This window comes from Monodelphis domestica, chromosome 2 (assembly GCF_027887165.1).
Source record: "Monodelphis domestica isolate mMonDom1 chromosome 2, mMonDom1.pri, whole genome shotgun sequence".
NCBI lineage: Eukaryota > Metazoa > Chordata > Mammalia > Didelphimorphia > Didelphidae > Monodelphis > Monodelphis domestica.
In genome coordinates, this window is record NC_077228.1 from 374782435 (window position 1) to 374804480 (window position 22046).

The window sequence follows — 22046 nt, forward strand, 5'->3', positions numbered from 1 at the left end:
TGGTAATACATTCTTATTTTATAGTAAATTACATTGTTATTTTATTTTTGTAATTCTATTTATTTAATTTTCTATATTTAAAAACACTATTCTAAGAATGGTTCTGTATACTTCACTAGATTGCAAAGGGATCTATGACCCTACCAAAAAATGTCAAGAATTCTTGTTTTATATTCTCTTCTAATAAATCTTATGTAAGAGAAGACTGTTATTAAGGATCTAGGTTATTTTTCAAGACTCTAACAGTCCCATTTACTTAAATCTTTCCCATCTTGGAAAATTGGGAAATCCTTCTTTCCTCTAATCCATTCTTTATGTTGCTATCCCAACAATCTTCCTGATCCTCTTTTTTATCTGTGCCCAGTCTTGCTCAAAGAAAAGAAAAAAAAAACTACAATGAATCCCTGTTATGTATAGAACAAAGTCCCAACTGCTTAATCTGGTCCTGCACAATTTATTATTAATTTACCTTTCCAATCCTATATGTTCCTGAAGAATAATAGTTCCTCTGATTGTCACTCTAATCATTGGGATCAGATCCTTTTGGGGCTGACTTTTCAGAGCACAATAAAGAGGATAAGGGGTATTTATTTCCTCATTATGGTCTGTATTTAGACTTCTTTGATAGGGCATTGGCTTACCTATTTGGGGAACTAGACATATATATGTTGCTCAAATCAGTTGAAAAATAGTCATGTATGCAATACAAGCATTGGTTGGGTAGCTGTAAAGTTAATCTGCTTAGTTTAATGATCCTAATTATTATCATAAATATACTTCCAGTTTAAGTTTAGAATATATATTATAACAAACTGCTTTTTTAAAAACTAAATTTGAAATAAGATTCACATCTTCTTATGCAATATGACCCTTCACACCACTGTCAGATGTTTTTATATTTCAAACATCATTTTGTTTGTTCAGTATGAAGAGTGAAGTTTGATAACTGATCATTCTGAATGGTGTTAAGCCTGCGTGCTACTTTCCATGTCTAAAAAAATTGTTTTTAAAATTCTTCCCTTCTGTCTTAGAATTGATACTAAATATTGGTTCTAGGGCAGACGAGGAGGAAGAGCTAGGCAACTGGGATTAAATGACTTGTCCATGGTCACACAGCTAAGAAGTGTCTGAGGCTAGATTTGAACCTGGATCTTCCCAACTCCAGGCCTTGTGTTCTTATCTACTTTGCTACCTAGCTGCACCCTTTCCATATAAATTTATAGCCAAAGACCATACGTGCTTGGCTTTCCCTGGGGTTGACATGATATGACTCTAACAGCCATGTTCAGAGATGTAGCTTCAAGTATAAGGTTACCTCAGTGTCTGGGTATCCTAGAATCAGGATTATGGCATGTATTTCATGTTTGAGTGTCTGAAAGATCCTCTTGCACTTTTGGCAATTATTGGAAAGTCTTTTTTTCCCATCCCCAAATTGGTCAAATTACTAGTCAACATAGAATACGTAGAAATGAAGTACTTGATCGTTAATGAGAGGAAGTTGCTAGGTTAGGACAGCAAAGACCTTTGGTGGGTCCAACTGAATGCCCTGGATATGGAGCTGGGGGTGGGGACAAATATAATAATATTTTTCCAACTTGGCATCCAATTAGTGTTTCTAAAGCAGGGTCATTACTAACTGGACATAGTGACATTTTTGCTTGGAGTCATTTAAAAGTTAGCACTTACTTTTTTTTTTCCTTTAAATATAAAACTGGAGGAGGCAGGGCTATGTCCTTGTAAGGTGGTGGAGAGAGAGGTTTTCTATCCCTTCCAAATCAAAGAATTCAAGTAAAAAGCCTCTAGATTCAGAATGTTAAGCAATGACCAAGAGAAGATATGGATTCCACCCATATGATTCTCTATCCTCAACTGCTTGCTTTTTCACTGGCTTCCTTGAACATTTAGTTCAAATTCCATCTTTTTCTTTTTTTATATTAAAATTATTTTCCATTTCAGAATTGATACTAAGTAGGGGGAAAAGTTTAATAATAGTTGTGAGGATAAATGAAATAATATTTATAAGAGCTTTGCAAACCTTAAAGTGCTATATAAATGTTAGCTATCATCTTTTGAGCCTTCTTTCATTTACTTATTCATTTTATTGGTTTATTTACTTATTCTTTAGCTATTAGTAATTAGTTAATTTGTTTTGAAGAGAGAACTATACTTTAAAAATACTTAATTTTTTCAATTTCCTGTAGAAACAATTTTTGACAATCATCTGACAATTTGCAATTTAGATTCTCTTTCCCTTCCTTCTTCCCTTCTCCTTTCCCCAAGGTGGCAAATAGTCTGATATACATGATGCCAGTGCTAGCTACCATTATTCACATAATACCTAATACAGAGTAGATGTATAATAAATGCTTTTTTCTCCATCCATTTTTCTTTTCTTTTCTTTATTTTATAATGCATTTGTTCATTGGTTTCATCAAAATTCCCAAGGATCTTCCTCTCTCCCTCCCTTTTCCCTACTTGAAGAGGCATCACTTGACAAAAATAAATGTGTATATAAAAGCTGTGTCTTTGAGTTTCTATTTATCAGTTCTTTCTCTGGAGCTGGATTTTCACAGTTTTACATTTCAAACATTAATTCTTCATTACTTCATGTAGGTCTTTTCAATTTTTTAAAAATTTAAAAAATTTTTAAATTAACCTGTTCATCATTTCTTATTGCACACATTCCATTATAATCATATGCCACAACTCAGTTAGCCATTCCCCAATTGATACATATCCCTTCAATTTCCAGTTCTTTACCACTAGAAAGAGAGATGCCATATTTTAGAACATATAGGTTCTTTCCTTTTTTTCTTGATCATGTTAGGAAATAAATCTAATAGTGGTATTCCTGGGTATAATAAAGACTGTTTCCAAAATGGTTGAATCTGTTCATAGTTCTGTCAACAGTGTATGTGTCCTCATTTTTCCACATCCCCTCCAATATGTGTCATTTTGCCTTTTTATCATTTTAGCCAATCTGAAAGGTATGAGACAATATCTCAGAGTCATTTTGATTTGTATTTCTTTAATTAGTAGTGAGTTAGAGCATTTCTTCATATGTCTGTGTATGGTTTTGATTTCTTCTTCCCCAAACTATTTCTCAATTGGAGAATGGCTCATATTCTTATAAAATTGACAAACTTTTTACATATTTTAGATATGAGACCTCTATCTGAGAAATTGTTTGTAAAGATTTTCTCTCAGTTTCCTGCTTTCTTAATCTTGTCTCTGTTTTATTTGTACAAAATCTTTTAAATTTAATGTAATCAAAATTATGTTTTGTATCTTACAATGTTCTTTCTCTCCCTCTCTTGTTTACTAAGGAATTCCTCCCCTAGCCATAAATCTGATAGCAATATATTTCCTGTTCTTCTAATTTGCTTATGATAGACTTTTATATCTAGGTCATATATTCACTTTGATTTAATATATCCACATATATCCATTATCTTAGTAAGTGATATGAGGCTTATACCTAGTGTCTAATTATCCCAAAATCCAAGATTTAAAATCTTTTGGAGAAATTTCAGGAAAAGAAAATTGCCAACACCCTGAATCAAGAAAGTGAATTCTTTTGGAGAAGGTGCTGTAAAGATGCCTGCAGAAGCCACACACTGCATCCAAAGATCCAGAATGAACTTTGGGATATAATTAACTGAACTGAAGGGGGTTGAACATACTTATTCTGAATGTAAACTCTTATGCCAAAGGGGGCTGCCTCCTAATTGGCATTTTATCAATGCGTCTATCAATCATTTTTTGTTTTCTTTTTTTATTTCCCTCTTATCTCTAACTATTGTAGCTTCCTCTTAGAAAGTGCAGTATTATATGTTCTTTTAGCTGGAAGATCTTTAGAGGCATAAGATAGTTATGTTTAAATGTTCAATTGGGGAGACTAGTCTCCCAAAGGATCACAAGGAGATTTGTGTTGAGGGAATTTCATCCCTTCCCCCCTCCTGGGTTGTCGATATGGTTCTTCAACATTTTTCACATGCCAGTGCAGTGTCCATGTATATAAATAAAAGGGCATGGGTGGAGCCCACCTGCAGCTTTTGGCATGGACTTCTGGCTGGAGGAGGCAGGTGAGGGAGAGATGGAGATTTCTGCAGAAAGGGGCTGCATGTGCTCAGACTTAGAGTAGGGAAAAGACTTTAAATCTATGCTTATCTAGCTTTTCTATCTCAAATGATTTTAATAAACTTTATGAAAAATAAGAACTGGTAGATATTAATTTTAAATATAACACTAGTTTCCACCAAACTGCTTTCCAATTTTCCCAACAGTTTTTATCCAATTTCCCCAACAACTTTTACAATAAATGCTTTTTGTTGTCATTAATGATAATGACTTTGTTGATGTAGACAGTTGAATCATTTTTAAAGATTGCCACTGTTTTGTAGGCAAGATTTTCAAAGAAGCTGAGAACTTTTGATGGGCAACTTTGAAACAGTTATTCAAGATTATCAGATAGGATTACTATAACATTAGATCTTGTTGACAAATTATATTAAATAAGAGACCAAAATCAAGTTACAAACTGATTGATGAGTCCAAGTGATTATACTAAAGATAAAGTGGTATTGAGATGGCTTGGGATATGTATAAAAATAAACATACCAAAGTGAATAACTTCCAGAGAATGAAGTTTCTCCAACATTATCCTCAAAACCAATTCTTCTGGAATACTTTGTCCTTTTACGAGTATATCAGTCAACTAAAAGCAGTAAAAGATATGACACATTATTTTCTAACATATATGCATGTATATGCATATACATATATATTGCTTCTTCATTTGCAAACAAATTTAGTAATTTGCACTTATTTACCATAATTCCCAGTTGGGTTCCAGAATGAATATGTTCTTCCAAAAGTGATAGTACTAAAAAATTCATGAAAGAGAATTAACAAACATTAGAATGGTAGAAAAAACTACAAACACATGGATAAAATAGCCTTAGAATGATTTTGTTAATGAATTCAGTATACTTCAATATGTTAATATATTCTATATGTACATATAAGCTGTTCATATATCACAATCAATAAATTAATCAAGGTGATTTGTAGAAGATATTAGCTATGCCAAAGTCCAGAATGGAGAATTTCTATGCCTAAAATCAGATATGAGATGGGTAGGTCATAATAGGATAGCTCTATAACCTTTATAGGTGACAGAATCCATCCACTCTAAAATATTTAGTTAAATAATTAAAATGTTCAATTCTTTATTTAGTTTTTTTCTCTTTCCTCCTCCTTTTTCTTTTCCTCCTCTTCCTCCCCTCTTCTTCCTCCTACTCCTCCTCATTTTTTTCAGACCTTACCACAGTGGAGGCATATACACTGATGAAAATGGCTTGAATATATTTGTTTTAGAGATAGACAGGTTCAGAGAGTTGATAAAACCTCTACACAAATTTCCAGCCAAGGCAGGAAAGCCAATGACTGGCAAATACTGCTTTCAATTAAAAAAGAAGGGTCCCCCATCCCATCCCACAACTCCCTTGAAAAGAAATAAAAGAAGAGATGTGACTTGTTTCTAAAAGGTATGGTGATAACATTCATTGTTAGGATGTCAATTTCATGAATAAATAATAGGCATGCAACCACAGTCATAAAAGATAGTTAAACAAGCTAAGAAATAGAAATAATAAGAATTAGAGATATTGATATTATTTAGCTAGGAGAAAAAAAAGACCAAATGATAATATTACTATTCAAATCACTGAAAGAATATTATATGGAGGAAACATATGAGGTATTCTTTTTTCTTGTTTGAATTATTTTTATTTTATAATATTTTAATTTGGTCGCTTTCGAGTTTTTTTATTTGCATTTCCAATTCATTGATCTCTGCTCTCCCTGGTTTGTTAATATATGCACTCAGGGATATGAATTTACCTCTGATTACTGCTTTGGCTGCATCCCAAAAGGTTTGAAAGGTTGTCTTGCCATTGTCATTTTCCTCGATGAAATTATTAATTGTTTCTATGATTTCTTCTCTAACTAAATGATTTTGGAGTATCATATTGTTTAATTTCCAATTAATTTTTGATTTGGTTTTCCATGTACCATTACTGATCATTATTTTTATTGCCTTGTGATCTGAAAAGGCTGCATTTATTATTTCTGCTTTTCTGCATTTGTATGCCATGTTTCTGTGACCTAGTGTATGGTCAATCTTTGTGAATGTGCCATGTGGTGCTGAGAAGAAGGTGTATTCCTTTTTGTCCCTATTTATTTTTCTCCATATGTCTATTAATTCTATTTTATAATATTTTTAAAAATTACTTATCTAATAAAATTTATTCTGAGGTATTTCATCCTCTCCATCCCCTTCTAACACCACAGAAAAGATATGTACATACATACACTGTCATTTGTGTTTCTATTTTTCCATTTATTCAATGGAGGTGGACATTCATAAATTATTCTTCAACTATTCTATAGCTGTATATAAAGCTCTCTTGGTTCTACTCATGTCGATTTTCATTAATTCATGTAGATCTTTCCAAGATTTTTTAAATTAACCTGCTTATCATTTTTTTATAGATGGAATATTGTTATAGTCCATCACAATCACATACCAGAATTTGTTGATATTCCCCAATTGATGGACATCCCCTCAATTTCTAGTTCTTTGCCACCCCAAGGAGAGCTGCTATAAATTCCTTGGAACATATAGATTGTTTCCCTTTTTTCCCTGATCTCTTTGGGAACATAGTACAATGGTATATAGAGTTTTAGAAATCTTAGCATAATTTCAAATTGCTCTCTAAAAGGATCAGATTAGATCGGTTCACGATTCCACCAACAGTGTATTAGTGTCCCTATTTTTCCATATTCCTTTTAACATTTGTCATTTTTGCCCTTTTATCATTTTAGCCAATCTGAGAGATGCAAGATATCTTGGAATTGTTTTGATTTGCATTTCTTTAATAGGTAGTAATTCATAGCATCATATATCTATATGAGGCTTTAATTCCTTCATCTAAAAACTGTTTATATCATTTTCCCATTTATCAATTGGGGGGTGGCTTTTATTCTTACAAATTTGACAAAGTTCTCTATTTTATATGAGACCTTTATCTAAAAAATTATAAAATTTTTACCCCCAATTTTCTTCTTTCCTTCTAATCTTGACTATAATAGTTTTATTTGTATAAAACCTTTTTAATTTAATGAAATCAAAATTATCTGTTTTACATCTTGCAATGCTTTCTATCTTGTTTATTCATAAAGTCTTCTCTTATCCTTACATCTGATAGGTAATATGTTTCATATACTTCTAATTCATTTATGCTTTCTCTTTTTAGGTCTAGGTCATGCATTCACCTTGATCTTATCTTAGTGAATGGCATAGGATATTGGTCTATATCTAGTTTCTGCCAAACTACTATCCAATTGTTTCCAAATTTTTACATATACTTGAGTTTTTATCTCCAAAACCTGGATCTATACTTTTGTCAAGTACAAAGTTATGATCTTTTATTACTGTTGTTGTGTGTCTGTTCTGACCATTGATCTACTTTTTTTTTTCTTAGCTATTACAAGATAGTTTTGATAATTACTGTTTTATAATAGTTTAAAATCTGATACTATTAGACCTCCTTCCTTTATATTTTTCATTAATTCATTTGACATTCTTGATCTTTTGTTCTTCAAATGAATCTTGTTATTTTTTCTAGTTCAATAAAATAATTTTTGGTAATTTAATTGGGATGCCATGGAATAAGTAAATTAATTTAGGTAGGATAGTCATTTTAATTGTATTGGCTCTGCCCACCCAACAATGTTTCTCTAATTATTTATATCTGAATTTATTTGCATATAAAGAGCTATTCTTCATGCTTCCTAAGGACAGAAGACAAGGAAATGGGCTTAAGATGCAGGAATTGATGGTGAGGCCTATTACATTTTAAAATATACTGCAAAAAAAGTTGTAGAATACCCATTCTTAAAAAGACTTATCAATGTATATATATTTCATTTCTATCTGAGATAGTCTTGAATTATAGATTAACAGCACTAGAGGAGACCTGGAAAGAATATACCTTTCATTTTTTTGCTTGTAGGCAAGATCATATCCATCCCAAAGCAATCATAATAGATAAGCACTTACTGTATGTAAAAGATAATGCAGAGGACATAGAAAGATGCAAAAATAACTATGGCATAGTTTTGGTACTACTTTTCATAAAAACTTTCAGAGAAGATTTCATTAATTCTTTCGGTGAGTTGTTACATGGAAATACAACTTTCTACCAGGATATAATATATAATAAAATATAATCCTTCCAGGAGACATAGTAATGAATGAAATGATTTCTCAAGATCTTTTTCTATGCTAAAATTCTACAGATAAGATATTGAACCAAAGAAGAATTCAAAATATAGCTATATGATTATATTATATAAGCAGGATAGATAATAGTTACCTTCAACAAGAGTACATTTCCATGTCTGTGATATCTTTTGGGCTAATGTTGTCTTTCCAACACCCTTTAAGATACAGAAGTTAGTTTAAAACCAGTACAACAGCCATGCAACAAATATAAAAACAAAATGCAAGTCTGTGAATATTATAACCTTTAAAGCTTGTATTGAAAATTATCATCATTATTAAGATGATTTTCATCCATTTTTTACCCAATAATACATTTTTTACACTTACATAATAATACATCATAATACTTGTGTTTTGGGTTACTTTTTCTACACAAAGCTAAAAACAGGGTTCTTAATATGGGGTCCATGAACATTCTTAAATAATTAGACCACTATTTCAAAATAATTAGTTTCCTTTAAAAACCTACAGATTTTCTTTTATACATTAATTGAAAGCATCTGAGTAGGGATCCTTCATAGTGTTTACCTGGTACATTGTCAAAGGAATCTATGACAGAAAATATTAAGAATTCCTGATCGAAGGTGGTATCTTATTGGGTTCATTATACATATCCCTTGCTTTTCTTCTGTGTTCATTATCATCTTTTCTCTTACCATGTTTTCACTTAAAAAGAAGCTATCCCCCTCTTGGGGAAAAAGGGGGGGAGTACCAGAGGGAAATGCAATTTGTAACTAACATTCAGCTACACTTCAGAACTTTCTGTTTCTTCTGGGTGATACGAAAGAGACTCTGGGTTCTCAAATGCTACACCAATAAAGGACAAGCTCTGGTAGATCCTATTAAGCTTGAATATGGCCTGTAGGTATTTGCTTATTATCTGGAGCCTAGTTTGTATATTCAGAGAATTATCACCAGGTTGGCTGCAGGAGGAATTTTTCAGCTCCAGTGTCACTTAAACACACACACACACACACACACACACACACACACAAACACATACACACACACACACACACATTCTGCCTTGGAACTAGTAAGAACCAATACTAAATATTGGTTCCATGGCAGAAGAGAGATAACGACTAGACAATTGGGGTCAAGTGATTTTCCTAGGGTCACACAGCTAGAAAGTATCTGAGGTCAAAATTGAACCCAGGACCTTTTGTCTCCAGGTTTGCCTCTCTATCCACTGGGCCACTGAGCCACCAAGTTGCCCCTGCCCCAGAGCCTCTTGAGGAAACTCTCTTAAGCTACAGAGAGATTGTGACCTACATCAATAGAGGGAGTATCCATAGTAGCACAGTCATAGATGGCTTCAGTTATCCTATCTTATTAAATGTAGTTCATCATTTCAAACTATTGAGATCTTTTGGATCTTGATTCTATCAGTGAATTAGCTTTCACTTTCACTTTTTCATAAATCATAAATTTGACACAAATTACAGTATGCCTTTTGTCCAAGTGATTGTTTAAAATGTTGAATAGGTGAAGGCAAAAAAAAAAAGGTCTTGCCAGATAGCTCTTAATCTACTTGTTATATTATTCATACATTCTACATTTTGTCAGAGTTCATCTTAATATAATGAGAGAATCTGTCAAGTGGTTTCCTGAAATCCAGATACACCAATTTGTTAATCATAAAGTGAAATTCTCTAGTTTATAGGCAAAGTAAATTTTTCCAAGTATTAAGGCAAATACAAAAAGTGGTCCACTTCAAGGGCTAGGTTCATTTCAGACTGACTTCCTATGAACAAAACTATAAGCAGTCTAATAAAAAATCAACCCAGCAAAAATGGTATATTGTTCTCAAGCTTATCAGACAACACCCCCAGTAATAATAAAGCAAAATATTTATCAGATGGAAATTTAGAAATGATAGCTCACTGGTTTCCCAAATATTATGATGCAGAGAGGTTTGGACAACATAAAGTTTCTCTCAGCTTCATCCTCATTGAATATATCCACAAAAGGGAATTTTTCCTCTGCTTTTGAAGAAGTCATATCTAGGGTAAGAAACAACAAAAGTTAATTAATGGGGTGGGAGTCAAGGTTTGAATAAATGGTAAAAGTATTCCCAAAGAAAAGAATTTATCAGAGGCTCTCTGAACCAGGATCATAATCCTCCAACAGATACTGAGTAACATTCAGTAATTCACAGGAATATATAAAGGAAGGGCAATGGGCTTTCTGTCTCATTTGCTCTAAAGTTAGTCAGTAAACATTTACTAATTTTCTGCTATGTTCCAGGCACTGAGCTATGTGCTGAAGATTCAAAAAGAGACATCTTCCCCCCCAAAAAACTCTCTATCTTCAAGGAGCTCACAAACAAATGGAAGAAATAGTAAGCAAACAAGTACTGTCAACATGGAAATAGAGAAATCCCCAGTTTACTTAGTTTAAAGGTAGAAACCCCAGGAGAGGTTTCCCCCTGAGGGAAGGTCCCTCTTCGACAGACAATAGACATCCACTTTAACTTTGGCCCAGTAGGTAGCGCATCAGTCTCGAAAGCTGAAGGTCCCGAGTTTGATCCTCCGCAAGGAGGGTGTGATATACTGCAAAAGGCTTCTGGAGGCAAAAGAGTTACTTGACTGGGACCTTCCCAGTCAATAATAAGAAATAATTAAAAGTGGGAAGGTACTACAATACACATTTATTAAAAATCTACTATGTTTCAGGTGGTACAGTGGATAGTGCGCTAGATCTGGAATCAGAAAGACCTGAGCTCAAATTTGTCCTCACACACTTATTATCTGGTGTGACCCTTGGCAAGTAATTTACCTGCTTGCCTCATTTTCTCCATCTGTAAAGATGATCTGGAGAAGGAAATGGCAAACCACTTTAGTATTTTTACCATGAAACTCCCAAACAGGCATGAAGAGTCAGAAACAACTGAAAAATAACTGAACAACAAACAAGAATCTCTTGAATAGTATAAAAAGAACTGGGGGTAGTAGAACCTAAGTAGATTTGTTGTTGTTCAATTATGTTTGACTCTTCATGACCTTGTGGACCTTACTATCCATGAGTTGTTGTTGGTTTTTTTTGACAAAGATATGAGAATGGTTTGTCATTTCCTTTTCCAGAGAATTAAGACAAAGAAAGGTTAAGTTGCCTTGAGTCACAGGGCCAGTGTTTCTGGCTCTAGATTCAGCATTCCATGCCCTGAAGAACTTTGTTGCCTTTCTAAGATGTGGAAAAGATGTGCTAAAAGGGGGTAGGTTGCACAAATGATATGCTTCTCAAGGTCTGCAGTGGATGGGACAAGATAAACTAATACTTGATGGAGAACATAATTTTATGACAAATGGGGAGATGGATTGTTCTTTATAGCCCCTAGTAGTGAGAATAGGCCCCAATAAAATCAGAGCCATCCGCTAGCTAGAACCAGTCACATATGATCACCCCCAAAGTGCCTGATAAGAGCTTGGCTGTTCCTGGATATTCTTGTTCTACCCATTGAAGCAAACATTTCTCTGAGAATCTGGACTAGATGGTTACACATTGACATATTGAATTATTATCCCATAGAAAACTCTGTTTAGAGTCACTGAAGTAATCTAAATCCACTGTCTCCATCTCATAAATCATTACTAACCACTGTCCCTACAAAAGGCTTACCTAATCCATTAGTCTATGTCACTTTCTCTATAAAGTGTGGACCCCAAAACATTAAACTTTGTCACCACTCAGGAAGACAGGCATGTCTTGACCCTCCTGTAATCCCAGAAACCATTTTCCTCACCTCAGTGCTATGAGGCTTTTGAAATAAAAAGTAATTTTATTTATTGCCTGGGTGTTCAAATTTATTGTTTTTTTCATTTTTCATTTTTATCTTTAACTTCATTAGCATTTTTGAGCACCTAATACATATCAGGTGGTGCTAAGGGAAATACTTTCTGCCATTCTGCTCTCTGAGGTGAGAGTGTACAATGTATACATGTAAATAAATATACTTTGCATGCATGGAAAATACAAGGTAATTTCTTGGGGGACAGGGAGAGAACTAATAGGAATAGCTCTGTGAATAAGGTAGTGCTTGATCTTGAGCCTTGAAATGAAATAGAGATTCCAAGAAGTAGAAGAAGCACATTCTAGGCCTGGGGAACAAAGAAGAGAGCATAGAGAAAGGAGATGGATGTCATGTCTGTGGGCCAGCAAACAGGTCAATCTGGCTATAGTGCAGAATTAAGGAGGGAATGTGAAATCTGTTTAGAAAGCCAGACTATAAATACCTTAAATAAGCAACAAAGGAGTTTATCTTTTATCCTTGAGGCCTATAAGGAGCCACTGAAACTCTGAACAAAGGTGTGATAAAGGTTTTGGTGCTGATGAATCTGTGATAAGGTGAGGGCCAGTAATTTCCCTGAAAACACCAGAGCAAAGCCATATTCTTTTTCATGGTCTGTGTTGAAAATCAGAAGACCAGTAATAATTCAGCAGTTGGAAATCTCTCTGGAAAGTCTAACAGCAAAGGAAAGCAAGATTCTGAGCTGACAAGACAGGGGAGCATGCCTTCTAGAGTTAGTCATTGTAAACTGAGGCATGGACTCCATGGAGCTTAAGTCTCTCTCCTGAAGGGGAGTGACATTGGGGCATTGTGACAAGCACACAAGCCTTGCTGAGACTACCATTCTCTTTTCCCTTAACAGGAAGAAATATCAAGTTACCACTTGATAAGAGATATCAAGTGCCTGTAAGATTAGAAAACAGTCTTTATTAAGCAAGGACTGAAAATAAATTAGTCTAGTACCAAAACGTACATAGCATAGCTGGTCAGTAGTTATGTTTTATAATCCTTAGAGAAGGAAGGTGGGAAAGAGACTGGAAGGGGCTGATCCCAGAAGGGATCTGGGGTGCTAGGGGAGATTCCTAGGAACAGGGTGATAAATTCCCAGGTGCAAGGGAACAAAGACATCTGTAGTATGGATTTTTAGCATAAGACCACAAGGTAAGAATAGGAAAGGACTCAGTCTCAAGATTTCAACAATACAATGACCCAGTGAGTCTTAGGGTGAACTCAATCAGAAATAGAGAGCCTCTGACCAGAGATACCAAGTCTGAGACCAGACAAAGCACAACGACTTTAAGTATCTCTCCTCAGAGAGAGAGACTATGAGAGCTGGTTTGGAATGAGGCAGTCAGCAGCTGTCCTAGAACTGAGAGCTGGTTTTCATGGTTACCTCAGCCAGGCTGTTATTTTCAAAGATCGTCTCTTCTGTCTTTCTTCAAGTTTCTCTGGGTCCTAAAGACACTTTCTTCAAATTACTCTGAGTACCAGGTAAACAGAGTCAATCTTACACATCTTCATCACACATGTTTGGGCAATTTGAGCCTATCAAGATAATTATCAAGCTAATTTACACATCACAAAGCAGGTAGATATAATAGGTATAGGATTGATAACATGGAGGCAGCTAGGTGACACAGTGGGTAGAGTACGGGGCCTGCCAGGAATCAGGAAGACCTGAATTCAAATCTGGATTCAGATATGTACTGCCTGTATGACCATAGGTAAGTCATTTAATTTCTGTCTGCTTTAGTTTTCTCAACTGTAAAATGGGATAACACCTACCTCCCATGGTTGTTCTAAGGATCAGAAGAGATAATGTTTGTAAAGCACTTAGTACAGTGCCTGGCACACAGTAGGTGTTATATACATGCTAACTCTTATTATTTGTACTATTATTAATAATAGTTGGCAATAGTAATTGCCTACAATAATAACAGTAGACAATGGCAATGACTTGAATGACTGATATAGCTCTGTTCCTTTATAGCCTTAAAGAAGATCTTTCTAGTTGGTCCCTAAAAGCCAATATAGGATCTTACATATATATTTATGATAGTATATGATGTGGTTATCCTCAGTTTCTTCAACTGTATCCTAGATTACATGTCCTAAAAGTGATTGGGAAGACAGAGCAATGAATGAGAGGTGGACTGATAGGAAGGACTATTTGGTTTCAAATAGATAATGAAATAGGGTAGCTAGGTGGCACAGTGAATTGAGTGGTGAGCCTAGTCAGGAAGACCTGAATTCAATTCCAGCCTCAGACACTTATTAGCTGTGTGATCTTAGGCAAGTCACTTAATCTTGATTGCCTCAATTTCCTCATCTGTAAAATAAGCTGGAGAAGGAAATGGCAAACCTATCTAGTAGCTTTGCCAAGAAAATCCCAAATGAGGTCAGAAAGACTTAGACATGACTCAACAACAACAAAAGAGAATGAAATAAGATTTAACTTTCTTTAGGGCAAGGAATTATTTTAATTTTGTCTGTATTTTTAGCACTCAGCACATTGCTGGCATATAGTAGTTATTTTTAAAATTATTATTGATTGATAATGAACTATTAGAGTGGTGGTGAAACAGTTCAAATCAACATTCATATTCTGTTCTGCCACATATTTTGGGTGATAAACAAAAAGATTTGATATTTTCTCTGATCATCCTAGGGAAGACTGAGAACATAACACACTTCTGAGGTAAATTAAAAGTAATAGTTCTGTTTTGACCTTAAATCACAGCATATAGAAAATTCCAATATCTTGGAGATCTTAGAAAATATGCAAATCAAAATTATAAATGAAGATAACATAAAATTCTTTTACATCTATAAGCACCGGGGCAGGGGTGGCCATAGGCCTAGAAATCCGAGTAGGACAGTAAGTTGAATGGCCAAAGTGACACATATAGTGTGCCACAGCCAGGGAAAAAGATCAAAAAGTCTGTACAGGCACTGTGAATTTGGAGGGCAATTATGAGATGAAAGTCTGAAGTAGCAGGTAAAATTGAAGGACAGGAGCAATCTGATTTTTAGTATAATTAAGCAGGAGAAAAATAGGAAGGACCATTATCAGTGAACAATCAGAGGAAGAGAAAATGAGTCTGACCTTTGAGTAAGGAGGAAGAACTCAATTCTTTTTTTTTTTTTTAATTTTTTTAAACCCTTACCCTCCGTCTTGGAGTCAATACTATGTATTGGCTCCAAGGCAGATGAGTGGTAAGGGCTAGGCAATGGGGGTCAAGTGACTTGCCCAGGGTCACACAGCTGGAAAGTGTCTGAGGGCAGATTTGAACCTAGGACCTCCCATCTCTAGGCCTAGCTCTCAATCCACTGAGCTACCCAGCTACCCCCAAGAACCCAGTTCTTAAGGGCACAGAAAGCAGGTTTTTAAAAACTACTATCTTGGATTAGAAATTGAGGGGATTTCTCTGAGCAAGAGAATGGCTGAACAAGTTATGGTATATGGTTATAATGGATTACTATTGTACTCTAAGAAATAACAAGCAGAATATAGTTTTTAAAACCTGGAAGGACATGAACTGATGCAAAATGAAGTGAGCAGAACCAGAAGAATATTGTACACGGTAACAGAAACATTGTATAATGAGCAACTGTGAATGATCTAACTATCCTCGGCAATACAGTGATTCAAGACAGTCCCAAAGATCTCATGAAAAAAAAAAAAACATCAGCCTCCAGAGAAAGAACTGATGGAATCTGAATGCAGACAAAATGTATTCTATTTGACTTTTTCTCCTTTTTTGTTCAAGAGCTCTTCCACAAAATGACTAATATGGAAAAATATTTTACATGATTGCACATGTAAAATCTAGAGCAGATTGCTAACCATCTTGGGGTGGGTGGGTGGGGTGGGGGAGGGCAGGGAAAGGAAGGGTAGGAAGAAGAGAAAGAATTTAAAACCCCAAAAAACCAAAATGTTAAAAAAATTTCCATATGTAATTGGGGAAAAATAAAATATTATTTAACAAACTGCTATCTTGGAACTTCCTCATGATTCCCAAGTGAATTGTGCCTTTTATAGTGGAAAGTTTCCTTAAGTCTTTCACGTCTCCAATGGTCCCTATCTACTATTCTTTTAATCATTGTTCTAAGTTTCCTTTATGCAATGAAGAAACAACTATTCAGAATTGACTAGACTCCAATGAAGCAAGTTCTTCTATGAAATGACAGAGAACAATTATAGGTCTTGTTGGCTGGTCTGAGATTTATGTCATCACTTATGGTGACGAAATATCCTTTACTGCTCAAGGCTAGTGACAAGAGAGCAACTTCACAAAACTTGGCAAAAGGGCTGACTGAGCTGAATCAGTCACAGGAGGTTTATGGCTTAATCAGCTTTTAAATGGCAGCAATAAAATGGCTTTATATGAACTAAATGATAACATCAGATCCCAGGATTTCAGAAGGGACCTCAGAGGTCATGTATTTTAACCTATAAGGGATTTTAAATATAAATTTATTTTTATATTTATATTATATTATATTATATTTATATATTTATATATATTTATATATTTATATTATATTTATAAATGTTGGTCTTAAAATATAAGACCAACAGGAGATCACTAATTCTGCTCCTGCCATAACACTTATTTCAGGCTGTTTCTTCTTAGACACTGAGTTCACTAAACTCAACATGGCAAAACAAGTACCCTGTAGAGCACAATTTTACTAGGGAATCCCACAATTGCAAGAAAAGTGTAATCAACACAAACTACCTTAAATTAGCCTTAAATTTACGTCATTCAGTCTTATAACAGTACATGTAGCTTTGCAGAGCTGGTCACAGAAATTATTGTTATAATTCTAGCATCCTTCATTTTTGATACATTGACAACTCAGTGAAATTGTACCAATATCCTACTGTGTTTCATGATGTTACACTTCTGGAAAACGTTAATATTTGTTAATTTTCTACTTTGTGTGCTACTGTATCTTGTCCAGGCAGATCCAGGAAAAACAGACAAGGTTCTTATTATGACAATGATTCAAGGACTACAATTTATATTTACATAGGAAAGCATGGAGTTTTGTAATTTCAGCAGTCGCAACCCACTCAACACCATTCATGACCAGTTCTGCAAAAACACAAAATCCCTCTCAATGACTTTAGTGGGAACAGTGTTGCTCAACAAAGAAATCCTTTGCAACTATGCTAAAGACATGTTTTTTTGGACAAACTTTGGTCCATAAATCCTTTAAATTGATCTTTATAGAGATCTGATACCAGAATTGTATGGGCTAGGGTCAGTATGGAGATGTAAATAGCCTGGATATGCTAAGAGACTTGAGTTGTTGACTGGACAGATAAAAGTTGAGCTGAGTTGACAGAGAAAATTATGAAAGGGCTAGCAATGGAATAGGGAAATGGTATTTCTCTCTCTGTCTCTGCCTCCAGTTTTGTGTTTCTAACTGGTTTCAAGATGAGAAGAATCTGAAGATATTTGGGGGGATGCAAAGAGGGGTTAAATCTTTTGTCCTACAAAGCCTCTAACCTCCATTTAAACATTTAGCCAAATATAACACATTTACGAATGGGTTTGCTTTTAATTTTTCAAAAAATATTTTTCAAAATTTATTTCGTTCATAGTTGGTGAAGGCACAATACATTTCTCTAGATGAATATAACAATGGAAAATGACTAAGCCCTAGAGTGGAAAAGGATTAGAAGTGTAGTCTGAGAGTTTAGGAAGACTTTCTTTGCCCTGGTTTTCAAGAAACTGAAAAAGTAAGGTAATGAAAGTGACTATAACTTTGAACTTACAGAAGCTAAAAATAAAGTTCTTTTAAAATTTTCCCCTTTCCAGATGGGTAGCTCAGTGGATTGAAAGCCAGGCCTAGAGATGGGAGGTCCTAGTTTCAAATCTGGCCTCAGATACCTCCCAGCTGTGTGACCCTGGGCAAGTCACTTAACCCCCATTGCCTAGCCCTTACCACTCTTCTGCCTTGGAACCAATACACAGTATTGATTCTAAGATGGAAGGTAAGGGTTTAAAAAATAAATTTCCCCCTTTCTCATTCTCTTTTATGCTTCAGAAACAGCTACATACAGAAAGTGCCTTGATGCCTGTTTGTTAAGAAAGTCACTGATGGTCTTATATAAAATGAATTGCTTGAATCATTTCAATTCAATTAAACAAACTTTTTTAAAAGTTTGCTTATCATGTATATGTCACTGATATAAGTGCTAAAAGCAAAAAGACAAAAATTAAATGATTTCGGCCCTTCAAGGAGTTTATAAGCCACTTCACTTATTTCTGTGATATTTAAATATTTAACACAAAGTGAATAGAAAGAAGTAAGGTCCAGATGGGGCAACTAACTTTGGAAAGAGTCTTGGTTATAATGTATTAATAGCATAATTATTCCTTGGTCCTGGTTATAATATATTATTAGTATTATTACTGTCAATAATCTTAAATTATAATAAATAAGCAATAATATTAAACAATAAATTAACACATTAATAATTTATTGGTGTACCTATTACTAATTTATTGAGACTTAGTTATAATGTATTAATATTAATATATTCTTTGGTCTGAGAAATTTAAAGTTCATGATGGGTTACAGTAGGAAAAGCACTGACTCTGGAGGAAAGGACTCTTGTCCAAATCTCACTTCTAACAGCCTTATCTGTGTGATATTGAACAAGTCATTTCCCTAGGCCTCAGTTTTTTCATCTGTATAATTAGAGGGTTAGTCTAGACTACCTCTGAGGTTCTTTCCAGTTCTAGATGTGATCATTAAAAAGAATGACTAATGCATCATGCCACTGGACCAGATTATAGCGACAGAATTCTATGAAGAAAAATTATTTATCAACATTCATGAAAAATAATATGAATTTACATTCTGGTCTCCAGAAGCAAATTTTTAGACAAAGCCCCGTCTTGATTAAATCTACTGCCCCCAGAATGACATTCCATATGTATGAAAACCTTATGAACCTTCAATTATTGCAAGAATTGCTTTTGGCTATAAATGTCCATGAGAAAGTGAAAACAATAGCTGACCACCGGGGTGCCCAAGGAGTTTTCCAAATAGAAACCAAGCCCATCTACAGAAAACTTTTAGTATTATGGAATTCTTATACAAATAAGGAGGAAATTACTTTCCCTTTCTGAATTTTCAGAAAATTCCAGAATCACTTTTAGAAAAAAAGCAAAGGGGTAAATGTTACAGCTGAATTTTCAGTGCCATAGGGGTGATTTTCAGGATAAGAGATTTTTTTTTTTTTTAAGCTGCATCAAACAGTCTGAAAGTGCAGCTTGGTGCACTGAAAAAGCAGCAATGTTGGAGTCATGGAAAGAACCTTGGATTGGATATCAGAAGCCTAGTGTTCAAGGTCTGACTTGCTTGCTGTATGTCATTGGACATCTCACTTCGTCGTCGTTGGTTTGTTTTTTTTGTCACACAAAACACACTTCCATAACGGTCCTTGTAAGAGCAAAGTCATACATAACCAAAACCCCAAAATAAAACCATAATTACAACGATGGGAAAAACAACTCCAACAGTTCTTTCTCTGGAGGTGAAGAGCGTTCCCACTTCCTGGTTTTTCAAAATGTAAGAGAATTGACCGGCGGATTTGTTCCAAAAATTTGATGAATTGGATTTAAAAATTCTATTACACAGAGAAACGTGACTTCATTAGGAGAAACCCAGAGAGTCCTGAGGAATGCCAAAAACCAGGGACCCCTCCTGCAAATGGAGGAAGAAAAGTAAAGAGGCTGCTGGAATCATGGTATTTAGATCTGAAAGGAATCTTAAAAATCATCTAGGCTAACTCCCTCATTATACACGTAAAGAAATCCAGAGATGGGGAATGAATTATGCAAAGAGACGCATAGTTAAGCACGCATAGAAAGTCGGACTGGATCCCTGTTTCTGACTGCAAGACCAGAGCTCTACCTACCACAAAAAAGTCCCGAAGAAAGTGAAGGTTAAAAAAGATAGGTAAAGGGAAAGGAGACTGATGGCATAAATGGAGGTGGGTGTGAAGGATCTCCCTTCCTCCTGGAAGAATGGTACTTACTACTTTTCTGCAGTCTCCACGCTTTCCGTTGTCAAGGCCAGTTGCACCGGTGGCAGCCGGCACCTGCAAGATATGTTTTTAGTTGTTGCCTTAGAAACCAGACCGAGTCTCCGCACGCCCAGGAGGAAAGAAGAGGCTCGCGCAGCCTCGAGCCCTGGCGGGGCGGAGCCCAGACTCCACACTGCTTTGTCCGGATTGGGGCAAGAGAAAGAATTGGCTATGGGGTTTGGATCTAACTCCTGAAACCCTGAGGACTGGCTAAGCCTGGGAAGGAGCTGCTTGGTTTTGATTAATGCAGTGTACAAGGAAGGGGGACTTAGGGGTGGCAAAAGGCCTTCGTAAAAGGAGATATTTGTAAAGTGCATTGCAAATCTTAAAGCGTTTTATAAATGTTAGTTATTATTACTGCTGTAGAAGTCAATGGCAGGTGCTGAGGTCCAAAGAGGAGGTGAAGTGTCTCTTGAGCTTCCACGTACCCATACAGGGCATATCACTTGCTTTTAGCAAGAAAAAAAATGTTTCTATTCTTTTACTTTCACTTCCTAATGAATTATAAGGCTACAATGTCTATTTAAAAACCAAGGCTCCTTTGGGTCTCCCTCAATTAATCTGCTGCGAAATTAATCCCCCCAATCCCAGATCACAAATCATCACTGCCCTACTAAAAATCCTTCCTTTACCTAGTGAATAGAATCCAAGGAATCCTGGTATTCAAAGTCCTCCAGGATCTCTTAACACTTTGCCTTTCCCTTCTTAACTTAACACTATTCCCTCCAGCACATTTTGTACTCCAATCAGACTATTTGCTATTCCTCCTTGAAAGGTTGCATTTTCTGACTCCCAAGTTTTTGTTCCTGCTTGTGCTCTAAGCCTGGAAAGTACACCTTAACTCCCTTTCTTCTCGGTATGGAAGCTGTTTAAATTTTATCCCTTATGCAAGGAACAAATAAATATTTTAAGAAAAGCTATTTTTCAACAAGATAAATAGTTAAAGTATATGAACAAACAATCTTTAAAGAAAGTGATCCAAGCTATCTGCAGCCATAATTAAAAAACAATCTCCTAAATCAGGAATAGAGAACTGGAAAGCAAGTTAGTGGAAATTAGGTATAGACCAATATCTTATATATATGCCAACATAACCTTAAAATGAGTATGGGATTTAGACATAAAGGATGATACAATAAGCAAATTAGCTGTGCATGCAAGAAATTACCAACAGTTCTATAGATAAGGGAAGAGTTCATGACCAAACAAGAGAGAGTGTCACAGGATAATGAATAATTTTTATTTTGTAAAATTTAAAAAGTTTTTACAGAAGAAAAATAACTTCTTGATCACATGGGTCGATGGGGATAGGATTGGGGATATAGACTCTAAATGATCACACTAGTGCAAATATCAATAATATGGAAATAGTTCTTGACCAATGGCACATGTAAAAACCCAGTGGAATTGTGCCTGGGCTATGGGAGAGAGGAGGGGGGAGGGGAGGGAAAGAACAAGAATCTTGCAACCATGGAAAAATATTCTAAATTAATTAATTAAATTAAGATTTCAAAAACATAAATAAATAAAATTAAAAAGTTTTTGCATAAACCAGATGCAATGTAGCTAAAACTAGAAGAAAAAAGGAAACTAGTAAAAAGAAAATCTTTGCAGTAAGCTTCTCTGATAATGATCTCATTTCTAAAATATATAGGGAATGGAGCCAAAATAATAAGTCTTTCTTCAACTGATAAATGATCAAAGGATATGTAGAGTTTTCAGAAGAAGAAATCAAAGCTATTGATAGTTACTATAAATGCTATAAGTCACTAATAATTAGAGAAATGTTTATTAAA

The 22046-nt window shown here is 35.0% G+C and overlaps 1 protein-coding gene across 2 annotated transcripts in view; it reads right to left on the bottom strand.

The window, feature by feature from the left end:
• Positions 1-20378, bottom strand: part of AK9 (adenylate kinase 9) — a 163224-nt gene extending 142846 nt beyond the window's left edge. Inside the window, exons 1-5 of one of the 2 annotated variants that reach the window (XM_007484428.3) lie at positions 20203-20378; positions 10238-10356; positions 8442-8505; positions 4833-4885; positions 4621-4717 (exon numbers count right to left, since the gene is read on the bottom strand). In XM_007484428.3, the coding sequence (XP_007484490.2) occupies positions 4621-4717; positions 4833-4885; positions 8442-8505; positions 10238-10354 (331 nt within the window). In that variant the 5' untranslated portion in view covers positions 10355-10356; positions 20203-20378. Of the gene's footprint in view, positions 1-4620; positions 4718-4832; positions 4886-8441; positions 8506-10237; positions 10357-20202 lie in introns of those variants that run through there. The other variant, XM_056818661.1, reaches the window with a different exon arrangement.
• Positions 20379-22046: the final 1668 nt, after the last annotated feature.